At 44.4% G+C, this 23,208-nt stretch overlaps 1 protein-coding gene across 11 annotated transcripts in view; it reads right to left on the bottom strand.

Annotated features, from left to right (window-relative positions):
* CLEC16A (C-type lectin domain containing 16A) overlaps positions 1-23,208 on the bottom strand; it is a 1,646,984-nt gene that overhangs the window by 846,733 nt on the left and 777,043 nt on the right. For all 11 annotated transcript variants that reach the window (XM_073591184.1, XM_073591186.1, XM_073591185.1 and 8 more), the window contains one exon: positions 7,796-7,918. In XM_073591184.1, the coding sequence (XP_073447285.1) occupies positions 7,796-7,918 (123 nt within the window). The remainder of the gene's footprint in view (positions 1-7,795; positions 7,919-23,208) is intronic.

Below are 23,208 nucleotides of genomic sequence, written 5' to 3'. Positions count from 1 at the left end.
ATTATTTATTTTTGGGCTAGCATATAAAGTAATTCGGTTTCAGAAATCTCATTCCGGAGAGGTTTCTAGAATTCTAGCACCCTAGGAGGAAGGCAACGAGGAACTAGTGTAACTTAGCTGGTTTGCTATTGGGCTAGCATATAAAGTAATTATTCATTCTTGTATATGTTGTAGCCGCATTATATTGTACACTAAGTGTCCCACACGCTACCTAGGCAGGACTGTTAGAATGGGCCAGAGGAACACAAAACCCCGTCAGGGAATTGTGGCGCACTATACGGTGCCACAGATAATTAAGAACATTTATGGGAAAACCGAAGCACAGGACTTAAAGGATGTCCTTCGTAAATTTAAGGTGAAAGGAGCAGCGGGCTTAGACCCGGATGTATGGAGTGAAATAAAAAGGGACAGACAAGGAGAGGTGTTAGAGAAGCAATGGATGCGTCAGGTTCAATGCTTAATTAAGGTCTCAAATAGAGCGAAAGAAGAGGGGTGGAAGTATAATCCAGATTGTGATGGTTGGGATATGAAAGATAGAAGAACAAAAAATGTCGAGGCTCCCAGCTCAGCCATCCCACCCCCATACACTGACGTAGAACGCAAACCACACAAGATATATCCGGTACTTGAGGGGAGAGGATGGGTTTGTCAGGATTGTGGAGCACAAAACCCAGAATGGGCAGTAGAATGTGTGCATTGTGGGGCAAAAAAACCTCATCCAGAAACTGTAGCTCCCGTACGCACTGATACACGCATTGTTCAGGTAAACAATCCAGAATTTGGACAAGCAGCCCATCCAAATGCCCCGCCTACTGTCACTCGTAGAATGCAAATAAGGACTTGGGCACCATGGTCGGCAGACACCCTTATGGCATTAATACAGAGCGCCCCAGACCCGGTAGCAAAGCCAGCTGCTTTTTGTAGATTTGTGACACAGTTAATGAATACACATGAAGCGACCTGGCAGGATGGGGAGGATCTATGCAGACACAAAATGACTCTGACCCTGTTTAACCAGTTTATGACAGAAATAGGTCCACACAGACCTGCAGGACAAGTTGATGGGGATGGCAATTTAGAGACAGGACATGTCAGACATATAGACTCAAGGGCCCCTTTTATTGCTAGATTAGAAGCTTTTTGTCAGGCAAAACAACAGGAGAGGGGGTCCATATCACCCATGAAGCAAATGCCAGGACAGACTGTATCGGAATTTTACTTATCTATGGAAAGTATGATGGCAGATGAGGGATTGGACTTGGCCCTGCCAGTCACAATCCGAGCCTTCAATAGACAATTTATGGAGGGATTAATTCCACAGATAAGTGAGAGACTGAAAGCCTGCACACCAGAGTGGAGGGCAACTAGAGATAGAGGGACGTTGTTACAAAAAGCGCAAGGCATAGAGGCGGACTTAGCAGAAACCAAAGGGAGGAAATCTCATGCTATCAACGCACTCGGGGGTCCCCAAGAGCAAGGTAGAGGTTCCTTTCGCAAACCCCTTACCTGTCACTACTGTAACAAGATTGGTCACATCAGACGCAACTGTAAGAAAAGAATAAGGGATGAAGGAGAGGAAGGTGTTGATTCTCCAGTTAATCAGAGAAGGAACCAGCCCAGGGACAACAAAAATAGTCATATCAGGCAGCAGGGAGATGGTCCACGAGCATGACTCACCCCGGTTTTAGAAAAATCCAAAACAACAATGCTTAAGACAAATATAACGGTTGGTAATAAGAAAATCTCTTGTTTAGTCGATACAGGAGCTTCACGCTCGTTACTTTCTGACTCTGAACTACTCCCTGGCCAAAAATCACCTGACACTTTACTAATAACTGGATATGATGGCATTTCAGCCGACGCCCCGCTTACAAAACCTCTGAAAGTTAAAGTAGGAAACCACATGTTCCTTTCACGCTTTCTGGTATCCAGAGGAGCCCCCACTAATTTGTTAGGAGCTGACATTTTGCAGAAAATAGGAGCTAACATTACCTATCACCCAGATGGCACTGTCACCTTAGCTATAGGGGATAATCAAGAACACATGGAGATGTGTAACCTGATACAATACCTAGAGGAGGAATCGGAATTGTCCGGCACACCTCCTTCAGACTTAGATCAGATTTTGTCGTCCCTTCCAGGAGAACTATGGGAAAAACATCCAGCTGATGTTGGACTTTTGCCCATACCTCCGGTTACCCTACAGCTGATTCCAGGAGCAGTGCTTCCCCAACAAAAGCAGTATCCACTTAGTGCACCCCAAGAGACGGCCATAGAAATGCAGGTCCAATCCTTCTTAAAAAGTGGAGTTCTAAAAGAGGTAAAATCACCGGCAAACACTCCCTTGTACCCGGTTAAAAAGAAATCAGTAGCCGGTAGTCCAGTTAAGTATAGAATGGTCCAAGACCTTAGAGCGGTCAACAAAATACTAGCCCCGATGACACCTTTAGTACCCAATCCACATACATTACTGTCACAAATACCATCAACCAGTATGTACTTTACGGTTATAGATTTAGCGAATGCTTTCTTTTCCGTCCCGCTTGCTGAAGAATGCCAACTTTGGTTCGCATTTTCAATAAAAAATCGGCAACTAACCTGGACACGCCTACCTCAGGGTATGGCGCATTCACCTACCTTGTATTCGCAAGCATTGCAAACGGTGTTGGGAGAATGGGTACCACCAGATTCCTGTGTATTGTTACAATATGTGGATGATTTATTGTTATGCTGCCCTGACAAAGAAACTTGTTTGGCCACCACCCTTAATTTGTTGCGATTTTTGGCAGAAAAAGGTTGCAAGGTTAATAAGAAAAAGTTACAAGTGTGTCAGGAAAAAGTTATCTTTTTGGGACATTGTATATCACAGGGTACGAGACATCTCACTGAGGAGAGGGTTCAAGTTATAAAGGGAATGTTACCCCCACGGAATTTCAAACAATTGCGTATGTTTTTAGGTATCGTGTCATATTGTAGACAGTGGATACCACATGCTAGCGCTTTGATGCAGCCATTATACGATTGTTTGAAAATTGTACCGTATATGCTTACAGAAATAGCTTATGAGTCGTTTATCACTTTGAAAAAGTTGTTGATTTCTGCCCCGGCTATTGGTATACCAGATTACACCAAGATATTTAATCTGTACATTGCTGAGATCACTGGACACGCCACAGGTGTTCTGACACAGGCACATGTAAAACAAAGACCAGTCGCTTACTTTTCAGCAGCATTAGATCCAGTATCTAGAGGTTCACCGTCTTGTGTACGGGCGGTAGCTGCAGTGTCAATTATCATAGATAAGTCATCAGAGATTGTTCTAGACAATCCAGTCGTAGTGCATACCACACATGACATACATGCAATCTTGTCTCAGGTACAGCCCAAACACATTTCAATGGCTAGGCAATTAAGATTACAGTGTACTTTACTCTTACCTCCAAATGTTACTTTTCAGCGCTGTACAACCTTAAATTTGGCCACCTTTTTGCCTCTTCAGTCACCAGATTTGGCAAGGGGGAATGATAGTACTAATAGTACTAGTGAGAAAAGAAATGAGGACACTGACACTCTTTTGTTTAAAGAAGTAGATCAGCACGATTGTTTTCAGCTCATGGAACAGGAGACAATGGGATTCCCACATGTTACAGATACACCGATTTTAAATGCTGAGCACACTTTTTACATAGATGGCAGTAGGTTTGCTGATGACAAGGGTAAATATCACACAGGGTATGCTGTAGTGACTGATACGCAGGTAATTGAAGCACAGGCCTTACCAGCCCACATGTCAGCACAGGAAGCAGAATTAAAAGCTTTAGAACAAGCCCTAGAATACTTAAAAGAACGAGAAGGGAATATTTACACTGACTCTGCCTACGCTTATGGTGTAGCGCACGATTATGGCCACATATGGAGGGCTAGAGGTTATCTGACAGCAGCAGGTACACCTGTAAAACATGGAGAAGGGATTAAGAGAGTCCTGAACAATCTTCAAAAGGTTAAACGAGTAGCCATTATGAAGATAGCGGCACACACGAGCGCAAAAACAATTGAGGCAAAAGGAAATGCATTTGCAGATTTGACTGCAAAACAGGCAGCTCTAGGGGAAGGAAGCCCTGAGACCTTAGCAGCGGTAGAGGTGAGTATCCCAGAACCAACATGGCAGCAGCTGAGTAAATTACAGGAGCAAGCAGGGGAGAGCGAGAAAGATAAGTGGGTCAGGATGGGAGCAGCACCAGACCTTGACAATGTATGGAGGGAAGGAGGCAAAATATGCCTGCCTGCCTCTCTGTACCCAGAAATGGCAGCGGCAGTTCACCTACCCACACACGTCAGTTCCAATTCCATGTATAGGATTGTGAACCAAGGATGGCTCACCCCTGGATTCAGTAGCACTGCAAGAAACTACTGTGCAGCCTGCCAAATCTGTCTCCTGAATAACCCAGGACAGAGAGTAAAAACCCCACGAAAACACCAGGTCCGGGCCCAATACCCCTTCCAGAGACTGCAAATTGATTACATACAAATGCCTAAGAGCGGCCCTTTTGAATTTGTCCTCGTGTGTATCGATTTATTCTCAGGTTGGCCCGAAAGTTATCCAGTAAAATCGGCTACAGCTAAAGCCACAGCTAAGAAACTGATCACTGAGTTAATACCTAGGTTTGGTCTTCCTGAAACCATAGAATCAGATAGGGGGACACACTTTACAGGAGAAATCATGCAGAATGTGATGACCATGTTAGGGGTTCAACAAAGTTTTCACACCCCTTACCACCCACAGAGTTCAGGATCAGTGGAGAGAGTAAATGGGACAATAAAGTTAAAAATACAAAAAGCCATGCAAGAGTTAAACAAGCCTTGGCCAGAATGCCTGCCTTTGGCTTTGTTCTCTATAAGGTACACTCCAACAGGAAAGACAGGATTATCCCCATATGAGATACTTTTTGGGAATGCACCTAGATTGGTTTTATACTTTCCACAGAGTATGCAATTGCAATGTGATAGTTTGACTGCATATGTGATACAATTACAACAACGTCTAACTAAGATCCACAAAAGTGTGTATTCTTCTCTTCCAGACCCTAATTCAATAACAGGTACACATACTCTGCTACCAGGGGATTATGTATATGTGAAGAAACACACCAGAAAGACATTGGAACCCAGGTTTGAAGGTCCTTACCAAGTACTCTTGACCACAGCCACCTCAGTAAAGCTGGAAGGAAAACCTACCTGGATACACGCATCACATTGCAAGAAACAACCCGAGAAAACAACATGATGAAATATCTACTTACAGATTTTTTGTTGAAGATTGTTGTTTTACAAATATATACATGGACTCCTGGTATTAATGTACTTGAAGTAGAGGAAACAACAACTTTCGAATGGGCTATAGATGATCCTAAAGTAGCAAATTATTATTGACAAAGGTAGACTAGTACATCTTTCCTCGCAGATACAACAGGATACTGCACCACATTGGTGGGATATATTTAGTGGAATGTCTTCTACAGCAACCAATACCTTTCACTGGTTGTTAAGTCCAATGGTAATTATTATTCTAATATTAATATCACTTACAATCACGAATATATGTGTATACAGGAAAATAAATAGGAAAATTAGGAGAATAGACAGAGTATACTGATAAGTGTGTATTGACATCACCCTACTCCTATAAAACTCCTCTTCTTGAATTTTAAGATGTTGGTAATACCTAGGGGGATGAGTTCTACCCCTCTGACAACTCGCGGTCAGGGAAAGGACTCTGGGGAAAAACTGACTAGAACTTATTCATGAGGACCCAGGGGGAAGGAGAGGATGATGTCAAAGGGGGAAATTGATAGGGTTGAAATAATGACTTAGAGTTCCACTTTAATTGTTTCTGTTTTTTCTTACCTGTGTATGTATCAATTGTTCTATTGAAATTGTTTGTGCTCCTTTCTTACCTGTGTACGTATCAATTGTTCTATCAATCTGTATCTAGATGGAATTTGGAACTGCTGAATAATCATTACATGTTCGCTGATGAGAAACTCTTTGTACCTTAACCTCATTTGGTAATGCCGATAAGATTACTGCTTTTGGAACTGCCTATAAAAGAAGTAAAGGGAGCAGTCCTTTTTGGGATGCTCAGAACTTTGATACAGACATACCTGACTCTGTGTCTTAATTCCTATATGAAGCAATAATTTGGCAAAGCAATATAAACTATAAGCAACTTATTTAAAAGTTGAACCTAACATCATGCTTCAGGGATTGTGGCCAGGCGGGCACAACATTCAACAAATGGTGGACATGCCCCACGATTCGCTGCTTTTGGATGAGGGTTCATTCATTCATATTTTCGGTCACAAAGGTTGATATTGTTAAGGATGCTAGAGTAGCTCGACTTAATAAACCAGTGGAAAATGTACCCTGACACACCCAGTCTCTGATTAATTTTATGTTTCGAGCAGCCAAAATTGCAACTGCCACAGCATGGAAAAGCCCTGTTATAGACATAGCAATGATAATATGCATACATACGTGGATCATGTTGAACGAAAAAACAGTGAGTGTTCTACGCGACAAACAATCCCTTTTCGATAACATATGGTCCCCCTTGCTAGCCTACTTGCGGGTCCCTAATACATAGGGATACTTTTTATGTTGACCGACGGGAGGTTACCGGATGGATTTTTCTTCTCCTTATTCTGTTTCCCTCTTTTCTTTCCCCCTTCACTGTTCTTTGCCAATGTTGGCATTGGGTGTGTGTGTGTGTGTCTGTGTGTAGTTCTTCTTCTGTAACCCAGACTCTCCTGGACATATTTTGGGGAATATGATACCTCATATGGGATAGTGGAACTAGTGATGGTTACAAGCGCCTTAATGCACAATGTGAGTAAGAGGCGATGATGATGTTAATACTACTTAATTGTGATTAAGTTATAATAATGTCATGCTTCCAAGTCCATGATCTTTTGTATATATATTAATATATGTTTCATTGGGGGGGTAACCAGGTGGTGACTCGCTCTTGTTTCTGTTATTCAGATGCTCTAGTAGTAGTACATAATAAGTTGATGTCTTCCTCAAATACTAATTTATGTACGCTAGAGGGCCCCACGACAGATCTTACCTATGTACTATAGTCCTCACCAGTTTCTCCCAAACCTTGTATTTGTACGTTTCCCCGTTACATGTTTGGAGCAGACAAAGATTGTTCGCTGCTCCACTAAATGTTTTTTTTAATTTTTACTTGTTTTTCAAAAACAATAAAAACTACTGAAACAGAACACTAAGCATGTGCAGAGTTGCCACCACAGCTGCAACATCCCTAGTTGAATTGGGAACATGAACAGAAGGTGGAGATAGAGAGCAGCAGGATCAACCTATTTTTTTTTAATACACTACTGAATGAGTATGAACAGCATGTAAATACATCATTTATTGATAGCTTTTGATGATGTGGGTTTAGTGAGAAGACAAACATACACTCTTATACAATGAATATGTTGGAAGTAAACTATAAAAAAATCCCACAGACAGAAGAAATGTGCATAGTAAAATGATTAAGTGTGGTGGATTATATAAAATTGTTATTGTCACTTGACCATTAAAGGTTTATGGGGTATAAATAACTGTCCCAGTATGTTAACAATACAGATATTCAGGTATATTAGGCAACATTATTTTTCCTGCAGGAGTGGCAGGAGTGACATATCAACTCTTAAACTTGTGCATACAAGGTCTAAAGGAAAATAACTAAATGTTTTCAGCACGGGTTGTGCTAGGAAGTGTTCTGTACCTGGATTTGCTGCATTACTCAATATTCTGATAAGTCTTTCAACTAAGACTTGGTTGTAAGTGTGGTCCTCCTTTGCTGGCTGCAAACACAGCTGGATTTTCTCAAGTTTAGAGGGATTTATTCCTGCAAACAAGAAAAGAAAGGCAGTGGAAACTGAGACAACACTGATAAGCAGGGAGCCAAGAATGTACCAGTTTAAAAAAACCCTGTCATCAATTAAAAAAATTACAGGTAAAAGAGAAAAAAACATTTTTTTTTTCTAAATACCTACTTGCATCATCTTTTTTTTCAATCAACGATTTTATATGCACTTGCAATGTGCCTCTAAACTTGCTAGTAAATCTGACTATTCAGGAAAATAAATTCCCTAGCATAGCCTCTCCTCTTCTAGGAGCATCTAATTATTATTATTATTATACAGGTTTTATATAGCGCCAACAGTTTGCACAGCGCTTAACAAAATAAAGGCAGACATTACAGTTACATTACAATTTGGTACAAGAGGAATCAGAGGGCCCTGCTCATTATAGCTTACAAAAAAGGAAGATTCAATGGATACAAAAGGTAATAGCTGTGGGGGATGAGCTGATGGAGGAAGTAAAACAGTGTTAGAAGCAGGATAGGCTTCTTTAAAGAGAAGGGTTTTCAGGGATCGTCTAAAAATGGATAGATTAGGGGACATTCGGACAGATTGGCGAAGGGAGTTCCAAAGGATGGGAGAAGCTCTGGAGAAATTCTGGAGGCGAGCAAGGGAGGAGGTGACAAGGGAGCCAGAGAGCAGGAAGTCTTGGGAGGGCCGAAGAAAGCGTCTTGGTTGGTATTTTAGGACTGGGTTAGTGATGTAGCTGGGGGCAGAGTTATGGATGGCTTTGTAAATTATTGTCAGTATTTTGAATTTTATTCGTTGGGTGAGTGGAAGCCAGTGGATAGATTGGCAGAGAGGGGTGGAGGACACTGAATGGTTGGTAAGGTGGATGAGTCTTGCAGCAGCATTCATTATGGACTGAAGGGGGGATAGTCTATGTAAAGGTAATCCAATGAGGGAGTTGCAGTAGTCTAGGCGAGAGACAACCAGGGAGTGAATTAGAAGCTTGCTGGTGTCATTAGTTAAAAAGGGGCGTATTCTGGAAATGTTGCGGAGGCTAAGGCGGCATGATTTGGATAGGGATTGTATGTGGGCCTGAAAAGACAGTTCAGAGTCTAAGATTATCCCTAGCACCCTGGCATGTGGGGACGGACTGAGAGATGTGCCATTGATCTTGACAGAGAAGCCAGGGGAAGGGGAAGAGCTCAGTTTTAGATAGATTCAGTTTGAGTAAGTGGTTTGACATCCAGGCTGATATGTCTGTTAGTAAATCAGTGATGCGTGAGGAGATTGATGGGGTGAGCTGAGGGGCAGAGAGATAGATTTGGGTGTCATCAGCATATAAATGATAGTGGAAGCCATGGGAGGCTATCAGCTGACCCAGGGAGGAAGTGTAGATCGAGAATAGTAGAGGTTCAGAACCTTGGGGGACCCCAACAGTAAGAGGAGTTGGAGAGGAGGAAGCAGAGCTGTGACACTGAAGGTGCAATGAGATAGGTAAGATTCAAACCAACGGAGAGTGCAGACATGGAGACCAAGCAAATTACATGTTGTGTTGGCCCAGGTCTTTTGCCACTCCATTCATCTCCCTACATAATTATATGTAGCTATTGGGTGGGAGGGGGAAGTGAAGCGCAATACTATTGACTCACTTGAGTGACAGCTCTAACTCTACTGGGGCTGCAGACATCACATCCAGAATGGTGGCACCCAGCAGCAGTCTCAGGAATTTCCTATGTCTACACAAGAGAGGCTTTTATAGGTTAAAAGGACATGCCTAAATTACATTAACTGCACATATAATCTTATGGTAAAATTGTGGTTGAAATAAATGGTCTGGTGAGAGTCTCTTTAAGCAGTTTTAAATATCAGTAACTGAATATTTGCTTGAGAAATCCTTCAGTTATTACAGAAAGTTAGGTTCTTTGGTTGCCAGATAATGGCGAAATATGGACCCTTTTTCCACATACTAGTGAAGCACTGCTTATATTGACCTAGGTAGCTGTGCATGAAGAGACAGAGGTTAAGTTATTAAAGTGCAACTATAGATACCTATGGACAAACACAACATAAACAGATACAATAGACTGCATCTCAACTTGGTGCCAGAAGAATGGCCCCCATAGGTCGGAAAGCATTTAACATATTATTGGGAAAGAGCAAGGTATCTGTCAAAATACAGCTGGTGCAAACAATGTAACTAGACTAAAAATATTTTGGTGGTCTGGTCACGGATGTTGCCGTGAATCTATAAACTGGAAGCTTTTACTGTAGTGATCGGGTATATGTATTGGGTGGATAGTGGTATCGTGGGTACGATACTTAATTAGTAAGTACTCTTCCGCAGCAACCCAATTCTTCCAGAGAGATGCACTTTATTGACTTCCAACACAGAACAAAGTCCAAAGTCCACAGATGACAAAAAAATCCAAAAGAGTAGATATAATTCAAAGTCCCATGTTCTTAGGTCTGTGTGTTCACACACAGACAAGCCTAACTTAAACTATAGACTGAATGCCGTGTTATATTCACTAGACACTGAATGGCTGAGCAATTTGATTGGCCATCTCCATTCAGGTCTTTTATATACTTTAGTCTTTCAGACAGACAACAACTCCCAGACGTGAACAGCTGCAGTCATAAACCACCCCAATTTGCACTCCCGCATATCAACATCAACAAGTCCCCTTAGATATGTGTAATTAGATTAGATTAACAGATACTACCTGAACACCCTTTGAAATGTTCAAATAGACTTGCATAAGATTAACACATCAAAGGGTCTTCAGCTGTCCCCTTGCTATGTTAAAATTCAGTTGGACAAATCAACCAGTCAATTGAATTCTGGCCTGGTCAATATGACTGTATGTGTACATACATATAATATAATGTCCCACATAAATCGGTGAACATATTACAACATTTACTTGCCAGTAAAATCCTTTTTTTGGAGTACTGTATGGGACACACTTTTTTTTTTTTTTTAAATCATATATTAAAGTGGTTTTAAAGCCTAAAGATTCTTCACCCTAATGCATTCCTTGTTTTTAGGTATAAAACGTTTAGGCATCAGTATAGTGCCAGACCCCCATTCCCCCCTTTTTCTCACCTGGGCCTTCATTCAATCTAGCTTTGTGCGTGCTTGCAGCTTTTCTCTCCCCTCACTTTCTGATTTCACAAGTTTTGTTGGGGCAGCAGGGGCCACTGCCTCCTGGTGCTGTCAATCAAAGCCAATGATAAGGAAACAGAGGGCAAGGCCTAGTCCAGCTGTCTGCGTCTATAGATGCAGACAGCGTGGATCAGGAGAGAGCCCGCACAAGTGCCCCTTTAAAAAGTGGTGTTCTATGGTCGGACTCCCTAGAGAGCAGGAGCCAGAATTGCTGGCAGGAGACCCAAGAAAAGGAGGCTCGAGGTCACTTTGTGCACTTCCATTGCACAGAACAGGTAAGAATTATTTATTTATTTTTATTTTTTTATAAAATAAAAAAGCATTTACAATCACTTTATGTAATGTTACAGAAAAAAAACACATATTAAAAACAACCAAGAGAACATAACTGTCATTGCTGGTATAGGCAATTTCGCAATAAGCAAAGCACGGAAATATTAAATTGGCATTACAAGAGATCGTCAACCAAGATTTGGGATTCAAATTACCGCTGACATCCATATACATCAAGAAACCAGACATTATATAGGGAATATCAATAATGTAAACAAGCCGGGAGATGCTATTCTATGCTGTCACCAGTAGAGAAGGGGTATTGAATGGGCAGAGTCACTACTCTGCACTATAGTCCAGCCAGAGACTCCATAATAAAGTGCCTACTGGAGGCCCCAAGCTTTACATAAGTAACTTTTTGAAAAGCAATCCAGGCTTTCAGGCTTCCTTACCCAGGCCTCCACAGAGGGCAGAACAATGAAAGCCCATTTAGGTACTGTTCTTGGTGCAGCATAAAGTGCCCTTGATAAAGCAATAGTAGAGGGTGCGTCTAATATGGATGGGCTATATTTAGGATCAGTATACAAGCTTTTGTCATCGCCAGGGTAGGTGTATAAGGCATCTTTAACCCACACCATATTTAACACTATGCAATATAAACAACTGAATCCATCCATAGGAGTCCAAGAGGGAAATTCCTGTCTACACATCTACGGAACTTCTACAAACATTTCACCAGTAACACAATATATCCATGACAGCATATTTTCTGTAGACTAAACTAGCTCATTTAAAGTTGAGGTAGGAGACAAAGTCAGATTGACCATAGTTGGCTGTCTCAAAAATGTACCCCCCCTTAGGCTGCAGGTACTGAAAACTTTTTTTTTGTTTATGCAGCAAGAATGTAGAATGCAGATATTGAGACAAATGCAAGCATCCTTTTATATATAAAACTGTTAGATGGTGTAGATGCCAGCCAGTTTCCAGCTGTGAAAACTCCTAAAAGTTTAAAGGATAAGTTTACCTTTGGAACATGCTATATGTTTCAACCATTTTTTAGAGTGGAACATGTAACATGTTCCAGCATATGCAGCCCTCCCACCCCCTCTTAGTGACAGTGGGTGGGGGATCATGTACCCACACCCGCTCTCACAATTTGAAAAAAGTGTGGCCATGTGGGGATCTGCCCACGCAGCATCGACATTCATTCACAGTTACCTGTGAATTAATGTCTACAAGTGCCATCTGCCATTGCGGCTGACAGCTCTCAATGAACTACGAGCCCACTGGTGAGAGCTTTTGTAGTTCATTGATCTTCCTGCTCTGGTAACTGCCTGCCTAAATGAGGTATTAGCAGACAAATATGCTGAGAGCGTCTGCAGGAGACTGAGATTACACCCGCAATCTGCTGTGCAGAAGTGCTAAATTATTTTATGAAGCCACTTTGGAAGTATGGTTAATTCACCCTAGAATTTTGAAGAATCTGTTTGGCCGAGTCCCTACCAATTAAGGGAACAGTAGGTTACATAGTCAAGGTAAAAAAGAGAGGTCCATCTAGCTCAAGAGAGAGTGAGGTCACTTTTTCGTGTGTTTGGAGGTTCCTTGCATACTTAGATGTGCTTAGCCACATTTGGGGTTTGTTTGCCATAGTGTCATGATTGCCATTTTTCCACACTGGAAGAACTCTAGTCACCGCAAACTATTGTTTTCTATGTGGCCCATTCGGACTGCAATGTAGCTTTAGAGGTAGAAAAATAGAAAGCTAGAGCAAAAAACACAATAGTGGGAAAAGGCTGGCCAGGCTGAATGGAGATACTGCTGACGCTCAATGTAAATACCACTGACTCCATGCATGAGGAAGAGATGCCAGCCACTGTCAGGGCAGACACACCTCCGGATGACATCACACATGGGAGATGCCGGTATAGAGAGACGTACGTTTCTGGGCAAGTTCTCCTTTCATCAGTCTCAGAGAAAAATCCATGACCTGAATTTATGGCCAACTGTGCTGGCAGGGCTCAAGACACTGACCCCATTAAGGAGAGCTGCACTGCGGCCTTGTGATCTATTATAGCAAAAAAAAAAAAAAAAAAAAAAAAGAGTTTCATGCAAAATATTAACAGAAAACAATAGTATAACTCAGCAATAAAAAATAAATAGTGTCGGAGGAGCGTGGCCGGCTAGCGCGAGAGAACTGCTCCACACACAGCCAGCTCCCCGGAGCGCATAGCGGATGCAAAAAGCACTGAAAACCAGTGATTTCAGGTTGGGTACCCTCTTCCTACATGTCTCAAAAGAGAAAGGAACGGAATCCAAGGAGGAGAATGACAGACTTTTATACTCAGCCCAGCCACCACTCCAGCCAAGATGGCGCCGGCGGATCACCACACACCATGCGTGACTTCCCCAGCAGGAAAGAGGGACGCCTGAAGCACTTCTCTCCAGACTTCCACCGAGCACAGCATGCTAGTGGCTGGGCTTCTCAATCCTCCTCCTGCTCCTCCAGCCCAGCTAAAGCCAAACATAAGCTACAAGAGGCAGCTGATCCAGCTTGGGAGGTGAGTGATCTAGCAGGATCTCTGGATGACTCCAGAGAATTGCAGGATTCTATATCAGAATATCCCACTGCTAACCAGTCAGTGCTAGGCACCAGTCTAAAGGACATATTAGTATCCTTAAGAAGCACACTCTGCTAATATCATCACTAGCCCAGCAATTTAAATCAGATGTTACTAAAATTGGAAATAGAGTGACACACATTGAAGATAAAAATGGGTGAATTTGACTCCACATTTAACGATTTGATCGACGCCCATAACTCCCTTTTGGATGAAATCTTTGCAGCCCTGGAGCACCGCCCCAGGCACAATAATGTGATAATAAGAGGGGTCCCTGAATCAGTTAAACAGCCTGACCTGATGGCCTTCTTTACCAATGTGGTATGGTGGTGGCAGCATGATGCTGTGGGGGTGTTTTTCAGCTGCAGGGACAAGGGTGACTGGTTGCAATCGAGGGAAAGATGAATGCGGCCAAGTACAAGGATATCCTGGACGAAAACCTTCTCCAGAGTGCTCAGGACCTCAGACTGGGCCGAAGGTTTACCTTCCAACAAGACAATGACCCTAAGCACACACTAAAATAACAAAGGAGTGGCTTCACAACAACTCCGTCACTGTTCTTGAATGGCTCAGCCAGAGCCCTGACTTAAACCCAATTGAGCATCTCTGGAGAGACCTAAAAATGGCTGTCCACCAACATTTACCATCCAACCTGACAGAACTGGAGAGGATCTGCAAGGAGGAATGGCAGAGGATCCCCAAATCCAGGTGTGAAAAACTTGTTGCATCTTTCCCAAAAACACTCATGGCTGTATTAGATCAAAAGGGTGCTTCTAATAAATACTGCGCAAAGGGTCTGAATACTTAGGACCATGTGATATTTCAGTTTTTCTTTTTTAATAAATCTGAAAAAATGTCAACAATTCTGTGTTTTTCTGTCAATATGGGGTGCTGTGTGTACATTAATGAGGGAAAAATGAACTTAAATGATTTTAGCAAATGGCTGCAATATAACAAAGAGTGAAAAATTTAAGGGGGTCTGAACACTTTCCGTCCCCGCTGTACAGTCCCTGATGGGAAAATTGATGCATCACACGTCAAAAATTGCTTCTTTGTTTCATGATTACTATGCTGCCCTGTACAACCTGGATTCTGCCTCCTCTCCTCGGGATATAGCAAATAAGCAGTCATGCATTGAAGCTTGTCTATCCTCCTCAGGCCTTCCTAACTTATCTCCCGAACAGGTTGATTTAGAAATCCCTATATCCACAACAGAGTTGCTGGCCACTGTGAAGTGTCTGCCAAACTTGAAAAGTTTTTTACTAATGTTCAGGCACATACTGTAAGTGCACATTTTTTAACTCTCTGGCTTCCAAAGGTTTCTTCCCTCAAGGTGCCTCTTTGGCTCACATCACGGTTTTTCCTAAGGAGGGGAAGGATCATTCCGTCCCCCAAAATTATAGGTCAATATCTCTACTAAACGTAGACATAAAGATCTTTGCGAAAATCCTCACCAATCGACTGAAATATCTCCTCCCCTCGATAGTTCACCCTGACCAGACAGGCTTTATTGTAGGCCGAGAGGCCAGGGATAACTCAATTAGGGCTCTTCAGCTTGTCCATTGGGCCCGAGCACATGGTTGTCCATCCCCATACCTGATTCTTTCTACTGACGCTGAGAAAGCTTTTGATCGAGTGGATTGGGACTTTCTGAGAGCTGTCCTGGTGCGGTTGGGCCTGGGTCCCACTATGTTATGCTGGATCTTGGTGCACTATACATCCCCTACTGCCCAGGTCAAGGTGAATGGTGTCCTTTCCACGGAGTTCTTCATTCCGAACGGCACGAGATCCCACTTTCACCCCTATTGTTAGCTCTGGTGTTAGAACCGCTGCTCCGGAGAATCCGAGCTAATTGGAGTATCAAAGGAGTCTCGGTCGGTTCAATGGAACATAAATTATCAGCTTATGCCAATGACATCCTTTTCCATGTCGTGGACCCCCTCGTCTCATTGCCTACCCTGATGGAGGAACCAACCGCTAAAATTCTGCCGACAGATGTCCCCCCAGCCCTTGCTACTACCTTGAAGCGAGCTTTCATGTTTACTTGGGCTTCCACCTCCATAAAATATCTGGGCATTCAACTTACTGACTGTCTAGATTCCCTTTACACATACAATTATGCCCCTCTACTTTGGAAGATCCACTAGGATCTACACTCCTGGGATAGAGCAACTTTCACATGGATTGGCCGCACAAACATTATTAATATGGCTGTATTGCCCCGCATACTTTTCATCCTGCAGATGGTGCCTGTATGCCTACCTAGATGGTTTTTTACAGAGCTCCGCAGCCTCTTCACCTCGTTTGTTTGGAAAGGTAAGCGACCATGTCTAGCCATGACTTTGTTGCAACAACCCAAACGACTGGGAGGCCTTGGCATCCCCAATATTTTACAATATTATAGAGCTATTGCTCTGCAGCTCATTCTTAACCGGAGATTTCACACCGCCTCTAAATTATGGGTACCCCTTGAGAAGACTATGGCAGGCCGTAATGTATTCTACGCACGTGGGTCCCTTCGAGCGATAGGGGTTTATCAGATTGGGTATCCCCACTAACACCACATGTCCTCAAAGTTTGGGATGGGCTAAATAGGTCCCTAGCCCCCCCCCCCCCAACATCACCACTAGTGCCTGTTGGTGGCTTTCAGTGGTTTCCTCCTGGGGAGAAACTGTCCTTTTTGGTCCCTGGATAACTGATGGGGTATTAGCCTGTCCCGCTTCCTGGAGGGTCAAAGCCTAATTTCACTGGCCACCCTCAGGGAGTGGTACTGTAGTTTCTCCTTTGACTTTTGGAGATATTGTCAACTCACTGATTTTATCTCCTCACAGCGCCACTTATCCCCGATTAGGCCTACCTCTTCGGAGTTTGAACACATATGGGCAGTCGAAGAACCTCTACCGCATATGATCATATGATCTCAGCTCTTTATAAGTTACTTGATTAGGTTCCCCCTAACCCTAAACCATTCTTCATTAGGGAATGGGAGTGGGATATCAGGTGTAAGTTCACTGAGGAACAATTGCACCACTTGTACCGTCTCACACACTCTAGCTCAGTAGAATATAAAACACAAGAAAATTTCTATAAGTTGCTGTCCCGGTGGTACCGAGTGCCCACCTCCCTTGCTAGAATTTACCCATCAGTCTCTGAGCTGCGTTGGAGCCAATGAACCAGGTGTGTTTGCCGATTTTATAAAGGCCTTAGTGGTACCTGTATATAATTTTCTTTTCCTTTTGTATATATTTTTTTCATGTCTTCTATGTTCTTACTTTACTTTATGTGAGCCTAAGATGCTGTAAGGTATCTGCTTTAATTTATTGAGCGAGCCCCCTCTCCTTCCCCCAAAGTGTGAGAGGAAAGTCCACTTAGATCAAAAATCTAGGACAGGGATGGGCTCGTACTAGTAATAATTATACTCATGGTGTAATGTATTATGGTGCTGTCGATATCAGTATTTGCCCTTGATAAAGATTATATAAGAAAAAAAAAGGGGAGGAATTGGGGGGAGCTCGTTAGCAGCCATCGAGTTGGCTTCTTGGAGATACCGCTCCTTGCTCACCAGACATCGGCACAGATAGCCACTTCCAATGGGGCTTCTTGCTGTCCTTTTAGTCACCCTCTGCCTCCCCTACCTCTGTGGCATGGATGGGGAAACACGTTCTACCTGTGTTTTCAGTGCAAAGAGGGCCAACCCAGACTCTGCGCCTATGCCAGTGGACTCACCGGAAGCCCCAGCCTCCAGTTCAGAGCTACTGCCGCCTCTGTTCTCAGGGGACACAGACCTGGCTTCAGAAGCTGAGAGCATCACTGAGACCCCACCAGCACCCCTTCCCTCTGGCCCTGCGAGATGCCTAGCTCCTGTGCAGCCTCAAAGCCATGCTGCAGAGTGAGCTGTCAGCTGCCACCTCCAAACTCACAGACCATCTCACCAAGGATATCCGGGGATTGCGTAGCCGCACAAAATGACATCAAAGATAAAATTGATGTTATGGTCATGGTGACAGAAAATCATAAACAGGACCTGACCGACCTTGCTGCTGCACTACTTTGGTTTGAAGACTTTGAAAATCGTTCTTGCCACGACAACTTGCGCCCGAGAGGCATCCCTGAAATCATTACAGATCTTACTTCAACAGCCCTGTTCCAAGAGTTGGTCTCTGACAATCCTATAGACCGACTCGAATTTGATCACATTCACCAATTCCCAGGACCAAAACAGCCTGACGGCCCTCCAAGGGACATTATCATTAAGTTCCCATCCTACTGCACCTAAGAAACTCTCCTTATGGTCACAAGAAACAGATCTGACTTAAACTTTCAGGAGCATCGTCATCAGCTATTTGTGGATCTCTCCCAGGTCACCCTCCAGAAGTGCCGCCAGATGAAGTCTTTCACCTGAGTTCCCATGAAACAATGCATCAAGTACACCTGAGGTTCCCCTTTCAGCTTTTCTTAGAATACCAGGGCTGCAGCCACTCCATCAATACCCCTGAGGGGGCACAACCTACACTGGAATCCCTGCATCTTCTGTCACGGGGGGGGGGGGTGCTGCCCCCAGTCCTGCTTGTCCCTCTGGATCCCACCTGGCCTCCAGTCAACTCAGACACCTCTGGGAGAAGACGCCTGGCCGTAAGAGGTCCCTTCATAAGGCCCCTCCACACTCAAGTCCTTCTCTCTCTTCCCCAGGCTGACTGAGATGCTGAATCCCCATTGGCACGATCTGACACCCTGCCTCCCTTTTTTTTAAAATTATCATTACCCTGTAAGTCCTGACCATCCGGCCGCCTTGTGTTCAGCCTACGGTTACTGTTATGTTTTTTGTTTTTTTTTTCCTTCCTCAAGTTGACCTACCTCCCCTAACTGTTGCCATCTCTCCTGGATCCATCCGGTAGGGGAAGTTGTTGGTATTCCACAGTACACTTAAACAGGGTTTTTGCCTCTTTGGGGCTGATGCTTTATTTGGGACCCCCACACCGAGGGCATGGCCGCTTCCAGACCAATGTGGATCCCTAGTCGACTCGTGGGGGATACACACCCAGCTCAGGACCCCTGATACCGGAATGACCCTGAGGAATGCTACAGGATCCAGTTGAGCCCAGGCTTTTCTAGGGGACCCCGCTTCTTCATGGCTAGGGGCCTATCTGGCCTTATAACGCCCCCGTCATTCTTCCCTACCTTCAAACTGACCAGATTTCCCCTCTCCCATTTAGGGGATGCTGAAGACCTAGAATCACCACAAGGGGGATTTGGTAACCCTGCTCCCTCAGTGATACTGTTATTATTGCAGTTGTGGGATAACTTATTTCCTATTGTTATTGTTTAGCCTTTTTCCCAGCCCTACCCTCTCCCCTTTGGCCTTCCCTTCCTCTTATCTGTTCTTACCCTCCCCTCCCCTTCCCTTCCACTGGCTTTCTTTCTCCCCCCAAAACCCCATGGGGCTGCTTTCTAGAGAGTGGACACCAGCCACCCGGGCAGGATTTCTCATGTTGCCATCATTGGGTGCCGTACAGGCTGCTTTTGCCAGGGACTTTGTGGGGCTGTGGTCCAAACCTTGGCTTGCCCCCCCCCCCAGGCTCTTGCATCTTACGTCTAGTTCTACTTTTTCAATATTTGTTGACATTGACAATATTACATATTATAATGTTTGTCTGTTAAAGATTTGTGGCTATCCTGACCCAAATCCTCCTCCCCCTTCTTTCTTCCCCTTTCCCCCCTCCCTTCCCTATCGATATAGCTATGGTAGAGCAGTGGTCAAGGCTTCAGCCTGAGCACCCACAGTTCCTTGGTTTTCTCCCTCCCCTGGCTCCCTCAGGAGCTTCTGTTGAGAATATAATAGCAGCTATGTGTCAGATAGCAGAGCCATCCCTGCCTAGTATACTGGGTCTTTGAGATGCATTTCACCAATGGTGTGTTCTCAACAGTTCTTGTTTTTTGTATCTTCTCTTTTCTCCCTTCCCCTTTTCCCCCCTAGGGTCTCAGGACACATCAGACTGTCTGTTGAATGGCTTATAGTGCGTTGGGTGACATGTGGCTTGGCTTTAGAGCGCCTCAATCCTCTTCCACCATGGCCACCGCCCCGCTGAAAATTTACTCCCACAATATTCATGGTTTCAACTCACCTCTCAAGTGGTCCAAAATTTTCTATTACCTTACTTTCTCAACATATGGATGTGGTTTGTCTTCAGGTGACCAGGTTCACTTAGTCTTCTGCTCCAAGGTATCTGTCTCCACATTTTCCCACATTTTATATGGTCTCAGCCACTGAGATGCTTTCAGATTCAGATGAGTTCAGATTTTCTTTCACCACAATCTCTTATTCACTTGTGCCCAAGAAATTGCAGACGCCACTGGTAGATACATGCTTCCACAGGTCACCATTTCAGATCAAGAAGGTACCCTTGTCACATACTATGCAATAGGTTTCAACACAGATTTTTTTTTCACCTCTGTATGGTGATCTGAAAACATCAAAAAGGCTTCTTCTTTCTCATGGGAGACTTCAATGTTACCCTTAACACAGTCTTGAACAGGAAATACGCACAGGGTAGGACTCCCTCACATGACTCCTTGCAGGACAGCCTTATGTGCTCCCTCTTGCAGACCTTTGGCCTAGTTGATGTTTGGAGGGAACTCCACCCGACCACTCGCGACTTCACCCATGACAGCTTTTGTAGAATTGATCATGATATTATGCAGCGCCATCATCTCCCCCTGGTGAAGAAAATAATAATTCCTGCCTCCCCCTGGTCCAATCCCGACCCCTTGGTTCTTCTGGTTGCCCTTTCGGGCACGGTTAGGCGCCTTCCTACTGTCGCACTAATGAATCCTTAACTACCCAGGCCACATGCCAACACACTCAATCCTCAATCCAAACTTATTGTGCACAATGTTGGCTCCTTTTCTTCAGCTGTATCCTTGTGGGAGGTCCATAAGGTCACAGTACGTAGCGAGATCATTCAGCAGCCCACTTTGCAGGAGCGGGAGCAGAAACGGCACCTTTCGGAGCTCCATTCTCTTTTAGCAAATGCCGAAGTATGCTGGAAGGCACACCGCACCATAGCCCACAGGAAAGCCTGTGATGCCCAGGCCAAGGAGCTGGACTTACTTTCAACCTCAGTGGCTGAAAAGGACCTCCAGCTGGACCAAGCACAAATACTATACTTGCACAGACAAATCTGGCCCGATGTAAGCCAGGAATTTTAACTAGGGAAACCATATAGACCGGTTCAGCTGCGCTTGCCTCCAATACTCCCCCCCCCCTCCACCAGCAGATCACATCCACCTTCGCAGATTTTTTATCTAAGTTTTACACTAAGCCTGACCCATTTCCCCCTGACCTCGCAGAAGCATTCTTCCATGACCTAAGCCGCCCCGGGGCTATCCAATGACACGCATGACATTCTCACAATGCCAACATCACTGAAGCTGAGGTCCTTCGGGTTATCCTGTTCTTGAAGCCTTCCTCAGCTCCCAGCCTGGATGGTTTCGCTTACCTTTATTGCAAGACGTTCTCTGAACTTCTGGCTCCCTATTTAAAGTGGAGTTCCACCCAAAAGTGGAACTTCCACTCATCGGATTCCTCCCCCTCTCCGGTGTCACAGTTGGCACCTTTCAGGGGGGAGGGGGGTGCAGATACCTGTATATTACAGGTATCTGTACCCACTTCCGGCGTAGATAGACGCAGAATCTGCGGTTATTTACGCCACATCCTGTTCCCCCCCGCTGTCTGCTGGGAAACACACAGGTCCCAGAGACAGCAGGGACCAGCCGTATTGCGCTGCGCGACTCACGCATGCGCAGTAGGGAACCGGGAAGTGAAGCCGCACGGCTTCACTTCCTGATTCCCTTCCCAAAGATGGGGGTGGCAGCACCCGAGGACCGAGAGACGGTTCGGCCTTGGGTGCCAACATCGCGGGCGCCCTGGACAGGTAAGTGTCCATGTTTTAAAAGTCAGCAGCTGCAGTATTTGTAGCTGCTGACTTTTAAAAAAAAACATTTCGGTGGAGCTCCGCTTTAAGCAATTACTGTAATGCTTTGAATCATGGGTCACTACCCTCCACGGACGTGCTCAGGGTGCACATTTCTATGATCCCTAAAACATCAGAGGACACGCCGAAACCGCAAGCCTTCCACCCTATCTCACACTTAAATAAGGACCTGAAGATCCTATGACAGATCTTAAGCCTTTACATCAATACTTGCACCCACTTGGTCTATTGAAACCAAGTCGGCTTCACCCCCGGACGACAAGCAGGCGACAATGTTAGCAAAGCCGTTCATCTAATACATCATCTACATCAAACGGAAAATCCCAGGGTTTCTGCTCTCTTTAGATCTCTATAAAGCTTTAGACTCCCTGTCATGGGAGTACCTGTGATTCAGAGTGTTCTGTTTTTGGGGAGACCAGCTTAGCCTGGATTCAGGCCTTGAACTCGACCGACCCGGTTAAATACACAGGGTTTTTCTCATCCCACATTTCGATCATCGGGGGCATGAGACAGGGATGCCCTCTGTCTCCAGCCCTCTTTATTCTAGTGCTGGAACTACGGTGATGACCCTATGGGCGGATCAGCACATCTCAGGGAATAGCTTATGCAGGCCACGAATATAAGCTTAATCTCTTTGCAGATGACACTTCTTTTCACTCTGACCAACCCCCTCACCACCCTTCCTAATCTGCAGCAGATTCTATCACAATTTTCAGCGATTTCGGGCCTGCGTGTCAACTTAGACAAATGGTAGCTTACAGGCCCACTTTCCCTTCCAGTGGGCGTCCTCTCATATTGATTACATTGGTATTCAGCTAACTTCCTCCTATTTGTCTTTATTTACATCTAATTACTACCCATTGCTCTGCTTCTTATTGGCACTTATGAAGTCTTGGTAGTTCCTGCACTTGTCCTGGATAGGCCTAATTACCTCCATAAAAATTTTGCCCAAAATGTTATATTCCAGAGCGGATTTTCTACACCTGCTCCAGAATAGAATTTTGCTGTTCAAATGGGCTAACAAATGTCGTAGGATCTCCAGAGCGATCCTTTTGATGCATTGGCTACAGGGAGGTCTGGGGGTTCTGAACATCGCTAAATACCATCCTACCTGCCCAATTATCTCTGCTTCACGCCTCGGTAGATGTTCCCCTGTGGGTGCTCCTGGAACAACCCAACTGCACTCCCATCACCATGCCATCCCTCCTCTGGCTCCCTCATATTCTTCACCCAGCGTTATGGAGTCTGCTTATGCAGTCTAGCCTACAATTCTGGAA

The sequence above is a fragment of the Aquarana catesbeiana genome, linkage group LG06, assembly GCF_042186555.1.
Source record: "Aquarana catesbeiana isolate 2022-GZ linkage group LG06, ASM4218655v1, whole genome shotgun sequence".
NCBI lineage: Eukaryota > Metazoa > Chordata > Amphibia > Anura > Ranidae > Aquarana > Aquarana catesbeiana.
Note: the sequence above shows the minus strand (reverse complement) of the source record. Positions and strands in the feature narration are given on the sequence as shown.